The sequence below is a fragment of the Rhineura floridana genome, chromosome 4, assembly GCF_030035675.1.
Source record: "Rhineura floridana isolate rRhiFlo1 chromosome 4, rRhiFlo1.hap2, whole genome shotgun sequence".
In the NCBI taxonomy this organism is placed as follows: Eukaryota; Metazoa; Chordata; class Lepidosauria; order Squamata; family Rhineuridae; genus Rhineura; species Rhineura floridana.
The window spans coordinates 210,051,216-210,073,691 of NC_084483.1; the positions used below are offsets into that span (position 1 = coordinate 210,051,216).

Consider the following 22,476-nt stretch of genomic DNA (forward strand, 5'->3'; position numbering starts at 1 on the left):
GCTGGAAACAAAAAACAAGACCCACATCACATTGTCAACATGAATAGAAATAGACCAGCTAGAAATATTTGAGTTTATTTAACTTGTTAAGTAGAATACGAATTTTTAGTCTAGTAGTACCAGAGAGTGGCCTGTTTTGTTTGTAACTGCTTGGTGCTTAATGAACACAAAGGAGCTTTTACAAAGGATTTCAAAGCGACTCGGGCAGGATGGGCCAAGCCCCAGGAAGCAAATAAGAAGCGCACGTTTTAAACAAAGATTATACAAAAAATCTTTTGATGCATACTCCATATTCCCTTTTCTTTTTGATAACGCTAGAAAGTGCAGGTCTGAAAAGGTAGCCATTTCTATTTACAACACGAATCAGTACATCATTATGCAAGGAACAAAACTGCACTGATTTGTCCCCTTAAGTCACCTGGGTTTTGCCTTTGCTTCAACAGCCACTCAGCTGGGAAAGGTTAACAAGCACAGCAAGAGACAGAGAGAGAGGTGGATGGGAGTGGATGGGGAAGTAGATAGGGTAAGTTACTATGCAGATGACACCAGAGCAAGGCTAGAGCGCCAAAACTTTCATTTTTTAAATTTAAAATTAAAGTCAGCATCATCAGCTGATTTAATTAGTAGAGGGTGTTTCCTAAAAACAAGTGCAAAAGTGCAGCCTCAAGCCGATCTCTGGGAGTACACTGGGGGTTGGGAAGGAGGAGGCCACAGGATACTCTTTGCTGCCCAAGTCCTCCTGCTGCGTTTATGGGCAGGCCTAATGGTGGGAAGAATGCTGCCCCAGCAAGGCACCCGATTCAGCACGTGTCTCCAGAGGAACCAGCTCTTGTCCCCTGGCTCCTCAGCTCTGCCAGAAGGGCAGGACACCCTTCCACTGTTTCAACACAGGTGTCTCATTGGCATTCACTGCAGAGCCAGAACGAAAGGAAAGGGAGCAAACTGGAAAAGCAAGTCCCATCCCCAAGGAACCTTCAAAACAAGAGCGTGGCTGTCTGCTGTGCAAAAGCAAACACACAAACTCACCAAGAGATGCCTGCTTTTGCCCGCCATTCTTCAGTATCAGGTGAAAGAAGTTACAATTGCCCAGGGTTGTAAACAAGGGATTTTTATTGTGAAGAACTCAAACACAGAAGGAGAGCATTCTAGGGGTGTGGTCATTTGACTCACCTGCCCTCTTTCCCCGACCCTCTATTTTAAATATTTACTAGGCTACCGAGTCACCTGCCTGGAGCAGCAAAGAGAACCAAATTCTTATCAATAGCTGTAAATTTGGGAACAACGTGGCAGAGTCATACATAAAGATCGACAACAGCCACATCATCAGCACCCTCCACAGGAAACTAGTGCATGCAATTAACTCTTCCATACCATGAACTCCAATAACTATGCAGGAGGGAGGGGGAAAATAGTAGTTGGCCTGACATTTGCTACACAAAGGTTAGTAGATACTTCACGTTTTACCTCAGAAAGCTAGAATCCGTGATCAGTGCTTTGAATTAAATTTGGCAAACATACTGTATTGCCATCCCTTAACACATCACACCATAAAATAAAAGAAAAATAAAAATTAAAACCAGCATGCAAGCAAAAAAAAAAGGAAAACTGCTAAAGAGAAAGAAAATGGCAGCAGGATCAACTGGTCAGCACTGAAAGCCCCTCCCTTCCCCCAGGAAAGGCGACACCAAGCAGACTGGAGTATCTTGCTCTAACCCCTTTCTCTGTAATTAACTACTTCAATCACAGTAAAGTCATCACAGGAGAGTTTAGTATTTCAAATGTGGCGTAGTCAAGTGTGGATGGAAAATCTGTCTTCCTTCCACCAGAACAGGGAAAGGGGGGGAGGGGGAGAAGCTCCTTTCCATGTAAGGCACAGGACAAAATAAACCCCATTCACATGTTCAAGGCGAATGATTTTTTTTACCGATGCAAATATGGTGACTTAAGCACAGTGTTCATAACAAAACCCCACTTGTTGTACAAAATAAACTGTTAATGCTAAGTTTTATTCTTGTACAATTTGCAAACTGGAGCTGAAATGATTGCTCTAAGTTTCAATGTTAAGACTGGGCTATGATACAACCAGAATGTGATGCCGAGTTGAGCTGGTACATTAAAAAAAGTCAGACATGATTTTAATACAGTTTCAAGAAAATTATAGTCAGCGAGCTCTCCCTAAACAGAAGAACAAAAGAAAGGTGGAGCCATGTTAAGATGAGGAACAAAAAATATTGAAGGTTAAAAATGGGCGAAGTGGTTTATTCCCCAGCAAGAGGAGGAAGGGCGGTGGTGGCCGTAGGGTGGTGCGTGGCGAGGGGGGGCACATTCAGCAGCACTTGCTTTTCCAGCCCGTCACACCACCCCCACTGCTGATATCTACATTTTCACTGTTGGGCTCTTTTACAGGGGTCTGCAACAAAGAAGCAAGACAGACGTTTGATTAAATCACAAAGTTCAAGGAATTAGTCAGTAAACAGACCAAAACAAGGTGAATACACTCACACCCACACCGAGCGACTGGTGTCCAAAGAAAGCGCTTAATGAGAAGAGTCCATCCTTAGCATACATTATGGAGGAAGGTGGTCATGCATATACTCTGGGCATGACAAGGGCCACGGCTTGGTGGTCGAGCACAGGCTTTGCAAACAACAAGGTCACAGGTGCACTCTCTGGGATCTCCAAACAGGGCAACCCTGGAGAGCCACTGCTTCCAGTCAGTGTAGACAATTCTGATATAGATGGACCAGTAGCCCGGCTTCGTATAAGGCTGCCTCATGTATTCTCGCACAAAAGTAAATGGTATGCAGGCACATACTGATTTCTATGGGACTCAAGTACACTGCACAGGTGGTATAGCACAGTGGGGAGGAGAGCCTGGCTGGGAGTCCAGAGTCTGCAAGTTCAAATCCCACTTCTGTCTCCGTGTGTCTAGCAGCAGCTAAAGATCACCCCCAAAGGGAGTGGCTCAAGGGTTACATGCCCTGTCACCTGTGCAGCTGTGGGCAAGCTGCAGAGTCCCAAGGAGCCCAGTTACCCCCCAGCTGGCAGTTGCGGACAAGGAAGTCGCTGGCTTGTGCAGCTGTGGCAAGCTGAGCAGGCCCTAGCCAGCTGGGGAGGACTAGCCTTGGAGGGAGGCCTGGGTAACCCCCCTCTGAATACCACTTACCATGAAATCCCTATTCATAGGGTAGCCGTACGTCGGGATCGACTTGCAGGCATTCCATTTCCATAGTACACTGCAGTTTTCTGGTCTCTCTCTCTCTCTCTCTCTCTCTCTCTCTCTCTCTCTCTCTCTCTCTCTCGCACACACACACGCACACACACACACACACCCAAGCAGGCTATTATTCTTGGGGAAAGGAGGTTGACAATGTAGCTATAGACAAAAGCTGGGAGGAGGTACAATCTATTTTGGATCCACCTCAAGACACTGAGCACCTCCTGAATGGCTCTCAGCCAAATTCAGATTGTACTTCTCGCCCCCCCAACATACCCCAAATTTCACTGAGCAATCAAGTCTGCACTTACCTTTCGAAGAATGTCTTCTGCTAATGTGAGGAATGCCTTCTCAATGTTTATATTTGCTTTTGCACTAGTTTCGAAAAACCTAATACCGTGCTCCCTTGCAATCTAGGGCAAAAAGGAAAAGTCTGTTAGGCTGGCAAAGACTCCCTGCCCTTCACAGCTGCGTATTAGCAATGCGTAGCACTATGGCCCAATCACAGCAATGGCCAGATAGATGATTTAGCCACAGTAACAAAAAGACATCACAAGGCTGTACAGAAATGTTCCCCAAGTGGTTTACATAAAAAATCCCTAACAGACAGGATGCATATAGGTTTAATACATGTAAATAAAAACACAAAGGAACAGTGTGGTGCAGCGGTTAGACTGGATTAGGATCTGGGAGACAACCAGGGTTCAAATCCCATCTCAGCCATGAAACTCACCAGGTGACCTTGGGACAGTCACCATCTCTCAGCCTGACCTACCTCACAGGGATTGTTGTGAGGATAAAAGGGGGAGGGCGAGAACCATGGACACCACCTTGAGCTCTTTGGAGGAAAGGTGAGATATAAATGCTAATGAAATAAAGGATACTTCCAGTTAAATTCCAAACATCTGGCAGAATAAGCATGGCACCAAAGAGGAGGTCAGCCTTTTACCGAAGTGCACTTCCCAGTTCCAGGTCCACAGTCATTAAGGCTCTGCTCCTAGAAGTTCATCTCAGCTCATGGAAATGTGGTGCTAAGAACAGAGCCTATCAGTTGATCTTAAAATTTAGGAAGGGGGGCTCACAAAGGAGGACGGGGAGTTCTCAGGACAGCTGGGGCCAAAGCCATGCAGGGTGTTGTCCTTGCCTGCTAATGTCTGATTAGCGAGTAAGAATGTCATTCTGTACCAGCTGACGTTTCTGGATAGCTTTTAAAAATATAGCCTTGCATTACAACACATTCATGTCTTGCGTGCATCCTCAGGAAAAGTCAGCTACAGCTCACCCAGGCAATTGCCGACAAGTGGCAATGAAGGGAGCTCTTCAGCATGGCATGCAGGCTGGAATGGGTGCAAACAACAGTCTGCAAAATATCCACAAAACAAATCGTAGCAGACTATTGATAGTAACAACTGCAAACAGCCCTCTTCTCACCAACTGAAATATCTCCACTGGATGATGCTTTCTCCTATGCACCAAGATTCTAGCACTTAACAGGCAGTGATGTGCCTATGAGCCTATGACAAGGGAGTCAACAAAAAGCTTCTCCAACCACAAATCATCCTCCACTGTCCAGAGCAAAAATCCAAATCAAGGTTGTGACCTGCTAATGAGTGGGTGACAGCCCCATGGCACATTCGCTAGATGCTGAACTGGCATCAGTGGCGAGTAGCACCTTTTCCCAGTTTTGGTTGGTTTCCTAACTAAAATAATGAAGCCTGTCCCTCTTGAGGTTGTTCATGCTCTAGACACCTCCAGATTAGGCTACTGTAGCATGCTCTACATTTGGAAACTGGTGCAGAATGTGTGCAGCTGAGTTGGTGAGAGGAGTTAAAAGCCCTCAGAAAGTATTGATTACTCTTGTTCTGTTCATTCTTCAATGATTGCTAGCTTGCTTCTGGGCTCAGTCCAGGTGCCAAGTTTGTCGTTTAAATCCCTAAACATCTTGGGACTGGCTATCTTAAGGACTGCCTTCTTCCACACGTGCCTCCTGGCACATTCCAGTCATCAATTGATACCTTACTCCAGATCCTTTATTCCAATGGAGCCCAGTGAGCCACTACAAGCAGCAGGCCCACCATATGGAACATCCAAGCCAATGAGACTCACCAACATTTTGCTCTTTTAGGTGGGGTGGCTAAGACATGGCTACTCAACTGGTGTTCAGTCCTAATTAGCCAATTTATGGAGAAACTTACAGACCTAAAAAGATACTGACTGGAAAACTGTATTTTAGTCTTCTTGGTATTGTATACAAGATTCACACACATGGTGGGGAATAACAGTGAAAGAGCTTGTTAACACCTGGTGAGAAGTGAGCACATTAGAAAGACACACAATCAATCCAGCAAAGCAGCACCATCTCTGAGCAGATATGCACTATAGTGAGACTGTGAGGAAAGGGCTGCTATTGTGCTCAAATCCGGCCTGCGGACTTCACATTGGGGCATCTGACTGGCCACTGTGAGAACAGGATGCTGGACTCGATGGGCCCCCTTGGGCCTGAACCAGCTTTTTTGCTCTTATGTTCTTGTGAGATTGGTCTTGTTTACTCAATATGGCCTACAGTCCTAGCTTGCTCAGTTACAAGCAGGCCTGTAGGTGGCTTATGACTACTTTGGGCAACCCTGGGCTCCCTCTGGAAGCCAGAGATGAGGGGAGGGGTGGGGAAGAGAAGGAACAAGTCCATATCTCAAGGTTTTTCTGAAAACCGCTGCCCTGGGCTCCTCCTGGGAGGAAGGGTGAGATATAAATCAAATAATAAATAATAAAACTGGTCTGTGTATTTGAGCTTAACGAAAGGACCGTTCTGCAAAGCAAATACAACATGCCTTGCAACTTCAGTTAGACAGCTGTTTGGACATTTGTGTCGTGGGCAGATTCACTGCAGACCCCCAGGTGACAACTGCCCACAGCATTCCTCTAGGAGGTTCAGATCTAGAGGCCTCCTCCTCAGATATTTCTCTGCCAACTGCAGAGAGACTCTGGCAGAACTGTCACTCACCTGTTCCCCTTTTGCTTTGGGTACCACCCTCTTGTCATCCATATCACATTTGTTTCCTAGCAGCATCCTCTCCACATCTTCATTGGCATGCTAGAGAGAGAAACCAAAGAACAGTACCTCCTTCAGTTTCTTCACAGGTTTGTACCAACTCCCACTTGAAAGCGAGGCTTATCTCTTGTGCCCATGTGAGCGATTCATCGCACAGTGTAACAGTTGTGACAACCATGAAGAATCATGCAATATCGTATTTAAGAATGCCAATGTCTTGTAATTAGGTAGAGAAACCAGTTTGCCTGATTTTGTTGCTACATGGACAGGGAAAGGCTTTGCTAAAAAGATTTCAGTGCTTATTTCTAAAATCATTTACATGCTACTTTTTTGGGAATAGCTCACTCAAGATGACTCACAATATAAAAACATTAAAAACATAGAATTTGCATTTGTTGCCATGAAAGTCTGTAGCCCAGAAATCTATCCCAGTCTGACACACACGCATTTCCCAGCTACATGCTGTTACAAAGGAAATGGAAGATTAAGGTTAAGGGATGCTATTATCCTCCAGCATTTAGCTTTGCTAAACCAGGATTGCAAAGTCATTCTAACAAGCCCCTGTGTCTGGAGGGTCTTTCATATAACCACTGCAGTGCTCAAGAATTAGCCCCCAGTTTAATCAATACCACAAACACATTAGCACAGAAAGGCCTCTAAGCTACACTTCCTCTCCCTGCTGCCAAAACAGCTCCAAGTAAATGCTCTATGTTTTGGGGCTTTATCTTTTCAAACACAGTGACCAGAAGTTCACACAGGAAGGCTCTGATGTGCCCAGTACGTATTCAATGAAGAGGAACGCCTTCAGGTGCCAACTCCAAAGCTGCAGCATGAGCTCATTTGAATGGGGGGACGCCTCAGGCCCTGGCATCGTAAAGGCAACTTGCCAAGTGCCAGGGTGCATCAGCTACCTAAGGGTCCAAGCCCTACCTCACCAGTTGATGTCATGGAGATTCTACAGTACAGCCAAAAGGGATACCAGGAAACAAGCCAGTCATGTGTGCTACAGTAGCTGGGGAACAGAACTACAGAAGATCTTAAATGCAGCAAAACTTTCTCTGAAGGCAAACACATCCATTGACTGCTCCAGAGGGTGGCTTTTTGGCCATGCTGCTCTTGAAATGGACTGCATTAAGATTTCCACCCCCACTGCTCACCTCATCTATGTTTCTGAGCCATTTGCTGATGTTTTCAAAGCTTTTGGCATTGGTGATGTCATACACTAGCATGATTCCCATGGCACCTCGGTAATAGGAGGTGGTGATGGTGTGAAACCGCTCCTGCCCTGCCGTGTCCCTGTAAAGAGAAGCAGAAAAGCAGTCAACAGTGTAGCTAAGCTTTTTTTTGGGGGGGGGGGGAAGAGAGAAACGCTGCCCGGTAAGGGATATTAGGCGACCAGAAACAGAGTCTTAAAAACTGCCATCTTCTACTGCCTATGAAGGCAGCCAGCAGCTCCTTCATACAAGTATCTCATGTGGCCTTCATTGCCACTCACCAGTCCCCACAGTTCTAGTGCAGGGTATGTTGCTGCTACTCTTTGCCCAAGGGAGGCATTCACAAGTGATATTCCCACGCATCTGGGTAGACTCTCACTACCCTGTGGCAATGCTGCATAAAAAACCCGCTTAGCTAAGCAACACCCCCCCCACTCCAAACACAGATTTTTGCCCCATCCTCAATACACCTCTTGGCCTCCTTGAATTTTCTGTACTGCAGGACAATTCATATTGCAATTGTTTTAAGACGTTTGTAAAGATTTTTTAAAAAATTAAAAAGCATTTAAAGTTTTGTTTTTTTTAAAAAAAAGATGTTTGGTTTAAAAGGGGTTTTAGTGTTCTGTTGCTTGTTTGCTGCCCTGGGCTCCTTCTGGGAGGAAGGGCAGAATATAAATCTAATAAATAAATAAATAAATAAATAAATACTAACATTTCTACATGGCGAAGCAACCATGAGTTCCTATTTCTGGCTTAGTACCTGCCTATCTGATGCAAATAGTCAGCGCTCCCTGGAAAAGCTTCCCAATGTGAACTGAACTAATATGCAAGCCACTCCTGACAGTTATTTCTTTAATACTTTGAAGGCCCTTTCCTTTCCACAGCTTAAAGGAGCTTACAACACGCAAATATACTTGCAGCCTCCAAAGAAAAACAGAGCAAGCAGCTTAAATTAGAACCTTACCACCCCTTCCAGAAGGCAGTATAGAAGGGTCAGTCCCACATCTCCTCCTCCTCCGGGCCATTACAGTAAATGCTCTGATCCATACTGCCACTGTTCAAAAGAGGCAGAGCCTCAAAGCATTCACAGGATCTGCCACCATGCCCAACCTGTGGTGGGTCCACCATGTTCAAAGGTCAAGTGATGCTGTGCACATGGCAAGCAGGAACCTTTTGCAAGGGGCCTCCCACAAAGGGTCTCCCAGCACATTTGCCAGTCACCACCGAGTGAATGTTTCAGCCTGGTGATAATGCAGCATCAGGGTTTTGCATCACTGTCCTCCTGAGCTGAGAGAAGGTCAGGAATGCTCCCTACGGTCACCATACCAAGCCATGGAGATACTGAGGAAGCACCAAGATTTCGAGTTTTCTCAGCATGATGTGGACCCACCCCACTACCCTCCTTAGCATGGAGCTGAGGAGGAAGGCAAGAGGTTCACCCCCTGCAATCATGCTGAGGCAGACTGGGTGTCTAGGCATGGCCTGGTCACCAAAGGCAGCCCACGTCTGTGACTGTTGCCAAGTCTGTCACATTCTAGCATTACACTTGTGGGGAAAAGGGAGCCGGCGCAGGGCTATTAAGTGGATGGGCTGGCTTAGCTCTCTGTGACTGGCACAAAGCCATGGGGCTGCAAACTGGCATAACGTGACCCTCCCTCAGAGAAGATTCTCTTGGGGACATGACTACAGCAGAGGCAAGAGCCACACACCACCACTAGGTGGCCTCCATCTCCACCAACAGGCAGTCTGGGGCATGTGTGAGGGTTGGATCCAATGCAGCAGGGCTAAGTCAGCATCCTGTCAGCGCACAATGGGACGTCCCCATCCCCAAAGCTGTCACCATGAGGGGGGAGTCCAGCTGTGCTAGCAGTAACCCTTGGGCTGCTAGGATGCATTAGCAGAATATCACCCTGTGCTCCCTTCCCACCCATGGGTGTGCAGTGTCATTCAGTGTCCTACCTTCTATACCCATGGGCCCTTTCAATATACAGACCTGCCCTCTGTTATGACTGGCACTTGCTATTATAGGAAGGAAATGTGGATGGTAACACCAGCCTGTCAACTAGCTTCAAGTCAATCCCCACGTAGCAGTATAAATTTACAAAGTGCATACATGTGAAAGGAGGACTGTCTTGTCTGAAGAATTTCTCTCAAACGTAAGCCACAGCATAAGTGAAATACAAGCAGTACAATCTATTTCATGATCATCTGATATGTGGGGGGGGGGGCATGCACACACAGGCCTGCCAATGAAGAATACTGCATGCATCCAATGAAGTGGGCTCCACAAATGTTTATGCCATAATAAATCTGCCAGTCCTTACGGTGCCACAAGGTTTTTTGTTGTTTTTTATCCTCTGGTCCAGCGGCTTCTCTGCAAAGAGCTATGCAAGGCAGCCCTTTGCAGTTATCTAGAAGACACTTAAGGGCTCATTCTCCACAGAGACAGCTGGCTGCTGGGTAAGTCTGAAGAAAGTGATGATGACATTTCGCACACAGTACAAAGCACCCACTACGTAAGATGCTTGACTTACAAACAGCATATACCAGAAAAGACAACCAACTTCTTCACACCACGTTTGCAGCAGACTGCAGCTTTAAGACAAATGCAACAAATAAAGATAAGTACATCAATGTGGAACAGCAAATGGGTTTAGGTGAGAGGTGTGTTGGAAGTTCAGCATCCACGTGGGAGAATAATGCTTTTAAAACTAAAGCAATGTTGTACCATCTTTTAGCAGGAGGACTACGTAATGGTGATAATGCATCACCGTGCTCTAAAATGCTAAATAGTCCTTCTGGCACTGAAGGGAATTGTCTTCAGCTATGAAAGCTTTTGTTTTCACTCAAGGAATTTCACCAGAGCCTTTATTGTAGCCTTTCAGCAACGTAGTGTCATTCATATCAGCTTGGTCTCGCTAGCCAATTAAGTTCCTCAATCTGGTTTCTCTGGTTACTAACTTAAAAGGTTTTTCTATTTTCATCCCAACACAACAAGTCAAGGAAAAGAAGTTTTCTACAGCTGAGGCTCTCAAAGCATCTGGGACTATGCTTTGATGGAGACTCCTACAGAAGTGTTCACACATCGTCCCCTGGAGCTCTATTCCTGCTGAGAAGTTAGGTTGCTTAAAATAGGCTTCTATTCACTATGAACAGTCAAATTCCAGAAACAATTGCATATCTAATGCTCTCTGTGTGTGTGCATGCCTGCAGCTTGATAAATATTTAATTGTGCTTGCCAGACCGCCGACCCCTACCCCACCCCAGGCAGCTATACAATGCAGGGCAGTGGACAGCCTCTTGGCTTGGGCAGCTGCAGCATGCTGTTAATTATGCCCATGAGAAGAAAAGTTGTCAGGGAGTAGCAGCCGCCGCCAGACAGCCCACCTGAAACAAATTCACATACAGAGGAAAGGCCAGCATTGGTTTCCTTGGTACACGTTAGCCAGTTCAATTGCAAAGCTGAGCACAAACCACTCCAAGAGTTCTTGGTATTATGTCCATCTTCGCACAGGAAAGCCAACAAGATAGCTGAGAGATACTATTTCAGGCAACCTTGAAATTATGACACAGGAGAGTATGCAATCATTTTACATGTTTTCACATGCTTTTACGTTTTTTGAATTGGTTTTGTTTTTAATTCTACTGTCTTATCACTTTTGTGTTTGCTGCCCTGAACTCCTTTGGGAGGAAGGCGGGATATAAATTTGACAAGTTTGATAAGTTATGAACTAACAACGAATTGACCTCAAAGCAGAAGCCAAAGATGAAGAGGCAATGTGAGTCAAGCAAAATCAAGGGCAGACCTGTAGTGCCAAAAGTCTGACTCTGCCTTCAGGAGTTAATCTGTTCCTGTATGCTCCACTGCCCCAATGACCGAGAAGGAGGCATTTTATCAGAGGCTCAACTGTATGAGTGAACCAAGGAACTCATACCATGAAATAACTTTAAAAACCTTTAAGTTACAGGATGGAAGGGAATTGCTCAGAGTGGAGAACACTAGTTAACTTTTCTTTCTGGGCATGAAGATTAATCTGGCCCCAAAAGGGCTGCTCTTATGTTCAAGCAGGTGGCAGAAGCTGCAGGTGGCTGGTCATACATGTTCTGAGTGAGGGGTTGATTGGTTTTTTAGTGCTGAAGGTGAACTTTGAGCTTATGCACCAAAAACATCAAGAACTTGCATGCGATTCAGAGGAATAACCATTTATATCGCATTGTGACTTGTTTTGTTAGCCACCTTGAACAAATGCAGAAAAGCAGGGGATGAATCTGATCAATAAAATTAATTGAACCTCAGCTCCTGCTTCCTCCAGGGGTTAGACTCAGATTTCTCACAAATGTAAATGGCTAATTTAACACTATGATTCTAACATCATTTGCTCCTAAATCCAATTCCATTAAGCAATGGACTCTCAGCTGGATTGTTAGATTATTAGTCATCTCCCTTGAATGGTTCCTTGCAGAAAACACAAGCTGTGGCCGCGACATAGAAATACATACAAGTAGACACATGCACACATTTAGCCATTTTGATTTCTTCACACCAGCTTAGTTTTATTAAGATACCCTATGGCAGCTTTAAAAACAAGATCCCCAACATGACTGTTACTCAGGCCATTTGGGGCAAAACTGCATGCATGGCAAAGACAACCACCCAGAACCTGTGGAATGGAAGCAAACTTTGGTCCAGATCATGCTGACTTGTGCTTTAAGCAGGTCCGAATGTCTGGTGTAAGGGCAGAAATGTTTTTGTCTGCCTGGATCCTGCTGGATCTTGAGAAAGAGTTGGTTTGGCAAGGCTTCAGTCAAGCTGAGATCATATACATGTGCAAAGGTGACGCAAGGGGTGACATGCCCTACAGCCAGCAGTGCGGAGTGGCCCTGTGCTGGAGGAGCATGAGAGCAGAAAGACTGGCAAGACTTTAGTCGAGCTGAGCTCATGCACCAGGATGAAGAAGGCTGGTTAGCGGCTCTGAGTGACCTTCATGAGGCTGCTTGTGCACCGATAAAGTTTGGGAATATGTCATTCCTCAAAAATCAGTAATTAAAAATTAAATAAAAAGAAGACACTTGCTTCACAGGAGTCTGTCCCTGACCTTATTCACCAATACAAAGCTGAATTTCAGTGAGAAAATGTGTGGTGAAAGAAAAGAGCAAGTCAGAAGATAAGAACATTAGAGACTGCACCTCAATGCTTCAGCTCATTTCTTCTTTAATTTTATCTTTGCTTAGCTCCACGTTTTGCTAACAGAGTTTTATTTATTTATTTATTAACTTTATTTATACCCCGCCCTTTTTCCAAGTGGAACTCAGGGTGGCTTACAAGAAACATAAATACATATGATTAAAACATTCAAAATTCTACATTAAAATAAGATTAAACCATTAGCAAGGTTACAACAGTTAACATCCACTTAAGATAAATAAAACACATTAAAAATAGTGCAATTAAGCAATAGAGAATGCAGCAACCTCTCAACGAACCGTCCTAACCACCTTTTATTCTAAAAGCCTGTTGGAATAAAAAAGTCTTTGCCTGCCGACCGAAGGACAATAAAGAGGAGGCCATCCTTGCCTCCTTAGGAAGGGAATTCCAAAGCCTAGGGGCAGCCACCGAAAAGGCCCTCTGTCTTTTCTGAGGACTGTGGACCCCCATTTGACTTCTCTTTGGGAGAAAGAGGGATGGTGTGCTTTGAGCATGTCCCTCATTCAGTTTAAGCTGCTCTTGGCCATTTTCTTTGAGCCAGTCTTTCTGAGTCTGGATCATGAACAGTTCTGAATAGATGCAGTTTTTATAAGTTTTACCCCTTTTCCTATGTAGCCATCCAGTGGCGCTTTTTCTTATTGTCCAGGGTCTGTTAATGTGCTCCAGGAAATTGAGTTTTAGACCCTTCAGATGCCCATTGTGAATTGTTTACAAGTTGCTTGCCTCCAAAGCAATCTTGATGCCCAATCCACATTTACTGCAGTCCCCCGCAAGGTGTCCACTGCAATGTTTGCTGTAACAGTTTTAGCTGATGTGGCCTCACGAAATGGACAAGGTGCTTGCAATGATGTGGCCAGCAGCATGTCCTCTTGACTCTTGCCCTTCTTGACTTATTAAAGCGAAACAGCCGAAGAGATCCAGGGTGTGGTCAATGCATCGTTGTGGCAGGGAGTGGTCCCAGCTGCCCTGAAAGAGGCAGCGTGCAAGTCCTGGACTGGTGCCTGCAGGCAGGCCAATAAACTGACCCTGAATCCTAGCAATACAAGACCAGGATAGCCCGGTGCACTGTTGTCCGTGTGCTGGTAACCCTCAGGCTGGAATACTGTAATGCGCTCTATGTGGGGCTGCCCTTGTGGTTGGTCTGGAAGCTGCAGCTGGTGCTAAATACAGTAGCGCAACTGTTCACTGTGGCAGGGTATTGCCAGCATGGCACCTGCTGCTGAAATAATTGCACTGGCTGCCCATTACCAGGCTAAGTTCAAGATGCTGGTTTTGGTTTTTAAACCCTATACAACTTGGGACCAGGATACTTGAAAGATCATCGTGCTCCTTATGTACCCAGTCGACCACTGCGCTCTGCGGGTGAGGGCCTCCTGCAGATAACATCTCATCTGGAGGTCTGTTCCACACAACAGAGGAAATGGGCCTTTTGTGGCACCTACCCTTTGAAATTCACTCCCCTTGAATGTTAGACAGGCGCCATCTCTGTTTCCTTTTCAGCACCCACTGAAGACCTTCCTCTTTCAACAAGCCTTTTAAGTAGAGACCTTATCTCAGTCTGCATCTGTGTTAGAATTGTTTTTAGGGTTTTAAAAAAAGGTGTTTTAAATGTTTTTAGTGTTTGTTTGCCACCCTGAGCTCCTTCTGGGAGGCAGGGTGGGATATAATTTTAATGAATAATAATAGCATTTTTATTCTTATTCTGCCTTCTGTTTTTTCCCTTCTGAGGCTCCGACTTCACTATCCCAATTTTAAACACTTTCCCTCTATTTTTATCTGAACATTTCACGTTTGGACTGTTCTGGATCCTGTATTCTGGTTTTATCCTTCTCACCCTTTCCCCTCAGTCCACAGAAGCCAAGTCCATGGATCCCTGCTGGGACTCATAGCTATCATCCTTTAATCTTAGGTTAAATTTTAAGACTGGAAATTTAGCAAGCTTTTAACTAGTTTGAAGTGATGGAACTTTTAGGAGGACACACACGCTTTTATCAGCAACTATTTGGTTAATTATATTTATCTACCAATTTTCCCTTTACATTCATATATTCTTTTGATTCTTGTATTTTAGTTACTGCAGTTTGTATATTTTCATCATTTCAGTGCTTTGATTTAAATAAATGTTTCCAACTTGTTTAATTTTTTGTCTGATCCTAGTCGCTTTCTGATTACCACCACTAGCTCACTGGAGTGAAATTTAAGAACTTTTCAGTTACTAGCCTGCAAAACGTTTCACAGGCTTCTGCTGGGGGCTCTGCCCCTCCTCCAGCTGCCCTATGGTATTTCTAAGCTAGGTACAGGGGAAGGGACCAAATGCTGTAGCCCTCCTCTGCCAGCCCATTCACCTGCATGGAATTCCTTGTCACCTCTGGCTACAAGAGACGCTTTTAAATACAAGTCTCCCCCATGGATTAAATAAAAGCAGAGGTACGCCAAATGTTTGCTCAATCAGGTCAAAAGCAGCTCTTGGAGGCTGCAGAAGCATTTCCTGAAAAAGTTTTAAATGCAAGAATGTCCAGCCTTTCCCCGTCCTGTTTGCTGCCAGCATTTCTCCTCTCCACCATGGCCAATTTCTTCTCATTGTATTATCTTATGATCAGGGATCACATAATGGGTGTGATGTCAGATACTACCTAGCCAATCAGCTACTTTTCATAAGGGTAACAGAGCATTTCTTTGCATAAACAAGTGTAAAATTATGCATATTGGAGCAAAAAATCTGAATTTCACATATACGCTCATGGGGTCTGAACTGGCGGTGACCGACCAGGAGAGAGACCTCGGGGTTGTAGTGGACAGCATGATGAAAATGTCGACCCAGTGTGCGGCAGCTGTGAAAAAGGCAAATTCCATGCTAGCAATAATTAGGAAAGGTATTGAAAATAAAACAGCCGATATCATAATGCCGTTGTATAAATCTATGGTGCGGCCGCATTTGGAATACTGTGTACAGTTCTGGTCGCCTCATCTCAAAAAGGATATTCTAGAGTTGGAAAAGGTTCAGAAGAGGGCAACCAGAATGATCAAGGGGATGGAGCGACTCCCTTACGAGGAAAGGTTGCAGCATTTGGGGCTTTTTAGTTTAGAGAAAAGGCGGGTCAGAGGAGACATGATAGAAGTGTATAAAATTATGCATGGCATCGAGAAAGTGGATAGAGAAAAGTTCTTCTCCCTCTCTCATAATACTAGAACTCGTGGACATTCAAAGAAGCTGAATGTTGGAAGATTCAGGACAGACAAAAGGAAGTACTTCTTTACTCAGCGCAGAGTTAAACTATGGAATTTGCTCCCACAAGATGCAGTAATGGCCACCAGCTTGGATGGCTTTAAAAGAAGATTAGACAAATTCATGGAGGACAGGGCTATCAATGGCTACTAGCCGTGATGGCTGCGCTGTGCCACCCTAGTCAGAGGCAGCATGCTTCTGAAAACCAGTTGCTGGAAGCCTCAGGAGGGGAGAGTGTTCTTGCACTTGGGTCCTGCTTGCGGGCTTCCCCCAGGCACCTGGTTGGCCACTGTGAGAACAGGATGCTGGACTAGATGGGCCACTGGCCTGATCCAGCAGGCTCTTCTTATGTTCTTATTGTCAGAAACAGTAACAGAAGCACTCATATCCCCGTTTTTGATCAACATACGTGCAAAATAATTCTGAAGTGCCACTTACCATATCTGTAGCTTGATCTTCTTTCCTTGCAATTCAACTGTTTTGATCTTGAAGTCTATCCCTAAAAAAATAATAAAAGAAGCAAAGCCATGACCATGCTGGAAAAGCTGGAGAAGCACAATTAACAGCAAATCAGTCAGAAAGTCCTCTATCCCTATGATGGCAAATCCTGACACTTGGCTCACGCTTTATGGTGTTTATACAAGCAAACATCTCCAATGCTGAACCTGCAGGCTTAAATGCTAAACCTTTACAGCTTTATATTGGTTGGCAATTAAGATTACAGAACTCTTGCTCTTCACAACATCCAAAACCAAATCAACAAACCTTCCCAAAGGCCACACGTCTATATGGAATATTCTTCTGCATGCCATGTAGACTTGCCACAAGCAGTTCTGCCAATTATCTGGCTCCACTTCAGCTCCTGTTTCCAACCTAGGTTTGGCACTGAAACTTCTCTGACTGCCCTGGTGGATACCCTATGCCAGGAGCAGGCTGGGAGAGTGACTATCTAGTCCAGCCTCCCCAAACCTGGTGCCCACCAGATGGTTTGGATGACAGCTCCCATCATTCTTGACCAGTGACCATGCTGGTCAGGACTGGTGGGAGTTGTAATCTAAAACATCTGAAGGGCACCAGGTTCGGGAATACTAGACTAGCCTCCTCCATCTCTTGCTGCCACTGACCATGCAAACCTTCTCAACTAGCTTTCTGAGATGGGATCAAGGTACTGTACTCCAACCTGATGCCCATTTCCAGAAGGTGCTCTGCCTTATGGCAATGAGACTATGGTGTGCCACAGGGTTCTGTCTGTCCCCTTATGTTCATCATCAATTTGATTTATTAGTTGCCAAATAGTCTCTAGGTGACTTACAAAATAAAAATACAGAGTTAAAAACATAGCAATCAAAAATGCACTAACAAAACAAAGAATCGCATCAACAGCAATAGTTAAAACATCAGGACAGCCTTGATAATCTGTCACAATCCACCAAATGCCTGGGGAAAGAGGGTCATCTTAACCTAGCTCCAAAATGATGATAAAGTCAGCACCAGGCAGTCCTCACTGAGGACAGCATTCCCCATCTGGGGGGCCTGAACTGAAAAGGCCCTCTTCCATGTCACCACACTCCAGACTTCTCTCAGAGAGGAGTCACAGAAAAGGCCCTAAGGAGATGGATGCAGGATCCAGGTGGGCACATGTCAGAAGAAGAGCTCCATCAGGCATTTGGTCCCCGAGCTTTCTGCGTTAAAACCAGCACTTTGAGTTGGGCTTGGAAACTTATGGTTAAGAATGGAAGGCAGTCATCTCTCAGACTGTCATCTAACTATCAACTACTGTAAGCTTTCCTTCATTCTTATTTCTAGCTGACAAGACAGCCCCCCTTTAATATCTAAAGGTTCCATATTCCCTAAACTAAAATCTTGATATTTAGTACTACTGACATTTATAGAAACATAAAAAGTGCCTTATAAAAAGCCAGATTATTGCTGAGTATATGGACTAGAAGTGGCTTCTAGGGCTTAAGGCTGGGATCTTCCCAGCCCTATCTGGAGATGCCGGGGTTATCGAGACACTCCGCTGAGCTGGAACTCTGCATTTGCCACAAAACTACTCAAAAACTTTAGCTTCACTCAGTGTACAGTGCAAGACTAATGCCAACAGAAAATCCACTCTTTATATGGTAACCGTTAGAAATAAGTAAGAGGGAAGAGTGTCTATCATAGTTACATAGTGTCATTGGGGCAGATAATGTGGGGTTAGCTAGCCTATGGATAACCTTGCACTAGCCAATCATCTTGCTATTCTGTAACAAAGCATCTGGCGCTTCAAGCTACAAAGCCATTGTACTCACTCATTTTGGCACATATACATAAACAGATTATTCCAATTTATATTGAAATTCAGTTGTCTTTTGTCAATTCCTCCTCTGTAAATATACAAGTAAAATTTGGGTCATGGACATGTGCAGGCAGGACATATGTAACACTAGCAACTGAAGCTGAGGCCAAGGCACATGCACTGTCTTGAACTATCTTGCCTTTGCGAGGAAGGGTGGGATACAAGTGTAATGTAATGTGATTGCTGTAAACCGCCCAGAGAGCTTCGGCTATGGGGAGGTATACAAGTGCAATAAATAAATAAACAAACAAACAAATAAATAATGAATAATGTAAATAAACTACAGCCCTTCTAATGAGGCAAAACTGTTTTAGAGAGTCTCTGGGTTTCTTTGACTTACAGCTGAGCTTTTCTAGATCACCGGTATGCTGATCTGATCCATATCATTGTTTGAGGGTTAATTTGATTGTTTTTGCTCTCCTTTTGTGTTCATATCGGACCACCTGCATTTAAATTCATTGTATGCTGCTTTGAAGGTTCAGAACTCAAGGTTGGAAGGGAGGAGAAGAAATAAATAATTTGTCCTCTTTTAATGTTTCCAAGTTGAGGGCAATTTTATTCATCCTCATCCTCTGCTGTGTTAAGAATGCCTCTCCAGGATTATCTTCAAGTTTCATCAACATTCAATAGCAAATAAAGGACGCCACCAAATTTCTCAGGCAATTCATTTTTGGCACTGAAGCACAGCATCATTTAAAAAATGTAAATGTACTGCCTTCAAGTCGATTCCGAATAGGGTTTTCATGAGGCTGAGAGGCAGTGACTGGCCCAAGGTCACCCAGTGAGTTTCATGGCTGTGTGGGGATTCAAACCGTGGTCTCCCAGGTTGTAGTCCAACACCTTAACCACTACTGGCTCTACAGCATCATTTAGGCCAACTGAATCCAAATCCAGCTAAAGTGCATTATATTGTTAATTGGCAATTTCTGATGTCCTAATCAACTTAGAAAGCATCCACAACGTGATTAAGCACATTTTGTTTGAGAAGTTTTGCTGAAGAGTGGTAGAATAATTATAAAAAAATATTTAGGTTTTTAAAGAACATATTAAGTTCTGTTCACCAGAGAATGATTTCAGCTGCTATATGTCAGTCAGGTACTGCACTCGAGGCCTTAGCACTTGCCATCCTACATGTGGAATCATGAGTCATAAATATAAATCAGGAGCAGTTCAGGTTTACTTTCTTCAACTCTCCACAGTACCTTTCCTTCAAACCACCACTATGGTCATGCAAGATTTTGGCAAGTAGGCTTTATTCATTTAGGCTATCGTCAAAACCAAAATGTTTTTGCAAACATGGAATATTAATGCATGAATTTATAAGCACTGATGCCCCCACATTCACCTGCTGGAACAAACACCCACACTGGTTTTAAATCAAAACTGAAGCTGTCAACCTTCCCAAAGACTGAGGGTGCTATTACCAAATGTCGGAATTACACTCAGATAAGCACAGCAACATCTGTTAATAAACAAAATATTGTGAAATCTTAATGAACTGCAATGTAATGTTATGATTCTATTGGCTATTACAAGCAACAGCAGAAGAAACAGCAAGTGGCAGTTTAAAAGGGGAGAAAACCTTCATACTATGGAAAATCAGTCCAGGATCTTTTTGACAGAGGATGTTTACCATGTTTAGATACCTATTACATATGAAGAGAAAATGTAAGCTTTTCAGCTGGGGAAAGCTAGCAAACATTCTCTATAAAGTGTTTTCACAACTTCAGACATTTTTGCTGGGGTGAATATGCAATACACATGTCATGAACTTGGAAACCATTCAATTTAAACAAAATTAAACCCATGCAGGGCCCTGAAGGGTTTTTTACCCAGCTCTTCAGTTAAAAAAAAAAGGCTCCCAGTAGCAGCTTACAAGCCTCAATAAGACAGTCCTTGCCCTCAGCCTTACAATCTAAAAGAGATGGTAAAAGAAAAAAGGGAGGGGAAAAGACACTCAGACAGTATTCCTTTTATGTTATATTAGCGTTGGAAGGGGCCTATGAGGCCATCGAGTGCAACCCCCTGCTCAAAGCAGGAATCCAACTTAAAGTACACAATATTTGTTAAAAGTATTGTCACAAGTAGTGGGAATGGAACAGAGTTCAAGGAGAGGAGGAGCCAAACGCGGCTGGCCTCTCAGCAGAGCTGATGGAGTGGCGCCCGCTTCCCTTCTCTCCTCTGCTACAGCCTGATGTAGTGGCAGCAGCTGCTGACAGGCAACAGTCGATGGGAGGAGGAACCCAAGGTAGATGTGTACTTTTCTTAAAAACAAGTTCCTTCACCTCTACTACAAGCAATGGATTTAATTCTGCAGCACCTACACTCTCAAAATCCTAAGAAATCAGTCACAAGTTGAAGTGCTATTCTAATATGCCCACCCAGCCCACAAACCAAGACCAAACTTCATCTCTAACCGGAATCAAACTAACAGGGTTTCAGAGTTGTGCTTACTCAGTAAGAAAATATGACTCACTACATACAACTGGTGTCATTCAAGAGCAGCACAAACACAGTACTAGGCGCTTTGCACAGTGGTTAGGAGATCAGGAGTGAACATACACAGAGACAGCCTTAACTGCATGATATCCCCTTCACCATGTGAGCCAATCAGCTTCAAGCCTTGATTTCCAAGTGGGAACACTGGTGTTGCCTTGGAATTACCACTAATTTTGTGGTTGCAGCTGGGGTCAGGAATATGCATGATCGAGAAAGAGCATGTGATCCTATGGCCCACTCCCCATCTTATAAAGGGGTCCCAAATTGCCCCATGTTATGCCAGCACTGACCCTCAGAGCCTGAGACAAGTAAAAATTGTTTCATGCATCTACATCTAACAAAGAACACCCCCAAAGTGCATGCAGCTAAGGCTTGGGACTTGGAAAGAGCAATCAAGGCTGACTCAAGATGAGCCTACATGTAGTCTGTTCCATGTAGACTCTTCCAGGGAAAGCAGATGCGAGCGACTTCTGACTGGGTGAAGGATGAGGCAGGGCAGTGGGGGAGGGAAGGCCATTTAATTCTTTGCTTCCCCAGGTGCTCATCTGCTCAAAATCCCCCTTTGCTTTTCTCCTCAAGAGAGTTGTTGTTGTTGCTGTTATGTGCCTTCAAGTCGATTTTGACTTATGGTGACCCTATGAATCAGCAGCCTCCAATAGCATCTGTTATGAACCACCCTGTTCAGATCATGTAAGGTCAGGACTGTGGCTTCCTTTATGGCATCGATCCATATTGCTCCCTTTACCTCTTGAGGAGCCCAGCAACTGGGAGGGCATCCGAGTGGACAAGGAACTGGGAAGAGAAAGCACTAAACAGCTGCCATCCTCCTACTTGGAACAAGCCATCAGCAGCTGCTTTCTCTAGTACGCATATAGTGGAACTACACAGAGCTCTCACTCTGTGTTTAGCAAAGGCATGTGTAGGAATCTGTAGGTGAAAGAGGCCAAGACAGAAGAGAGAACGAGCCAGGCGAGCATATTAGTGAAACTGCATTACATCCTCGCCCAGCCTGAACGAAGCTTGTTTGCTCTGAAGCCTTTTTGAGACCCTCACGACTTGCATTGATTGGCCTTGGAGAAGAACTGGGAGCACCATTCATATCCTGCTCTACCATCATCAAGATGTCACTGTGTTAAGCAACATGATGCTCAGACAGAACACTGAATGCAGTGAAGATGGCAAGATAACAATAAGTGCTCCTTGTAACATTCTTAAAAGAGCTTCACTCATTACCCATTTATTCAATTTTACTTCCAAAGGAATGAAAAATTTGTGTATGCCACTCACACTCTTTCAGCACCCTCCACTTTTCAATGATAAGCAGCTGAGCACTACCTAGGAGCATCTGGGAATGGTTGGTGGAGTGCAGGATATCACTCAGATAATACTGCTCACAAAAAGCAGCATGCATGCACACACAGAGCGCATGCTCAGGCCCATTCATGACGGCGAAGATTACCCCTCTTTAACCTTCCTGCCGCTTCTGGCTTGAAGACGCTCAGCCATGAAATGTTGAGCATCAGCTGAATAAAGGGAAAGGAGGGCTGGTGGAATGAGTGCAGAGCATGGCTGGCAGGCAAGCACCCTGTGAAGAAGGAAGAATACATGACAACATCTTTGTGCAGGTCCCACTTATTCCCCCTATTAGCAATTTTCAGGGCTGGTGCTAATTTTCAGATGGCTAAAATGACACCAACTGCATACAAAAGATCAGAGAGGCAGTA

At 44.5% G+C, this 22,476-nt stretch overlaps 1 protein-coding gene across 1 annotated transcript in view; it reads right to left on the reverse strand.

The window, feature by feature from the left end:
• Positions 1–59: 59 nt before the first annotated feature.
• The window catches only part of RAB10 (RAB10, member RAS oncogene family), a 42,640-nt gene continuing 20,223 nt past the window's right edge, over positions 60–22,476 (reverse strand). The window contains exons 2-6 of the mRNA XM_061625908.1: positions 16,351–16,411; positions 7,424–7,562; positions 6,219–6,308; positions 3,529–3,630; positions 60–2,410 (exon numbers count right to left, since the gene is read on the reverse strand). Of these exons, the coding sequence (XP_061481892.1) occupies positions 2,327–2,410; positions 3,529–3,630; positions 6,219–6,308; positions 7,424–7,562; positions 16,351–16,411 (476 nt within the window). The 3' untranslated portion in view covers positions 60–2,326. The remainder of the gene's footprint in view (positions 2,411–3,528; positions 3,631–6,218; positions 6,309–7,423; positions 7,563–16,350; positions 16,412–22,476) is intronic.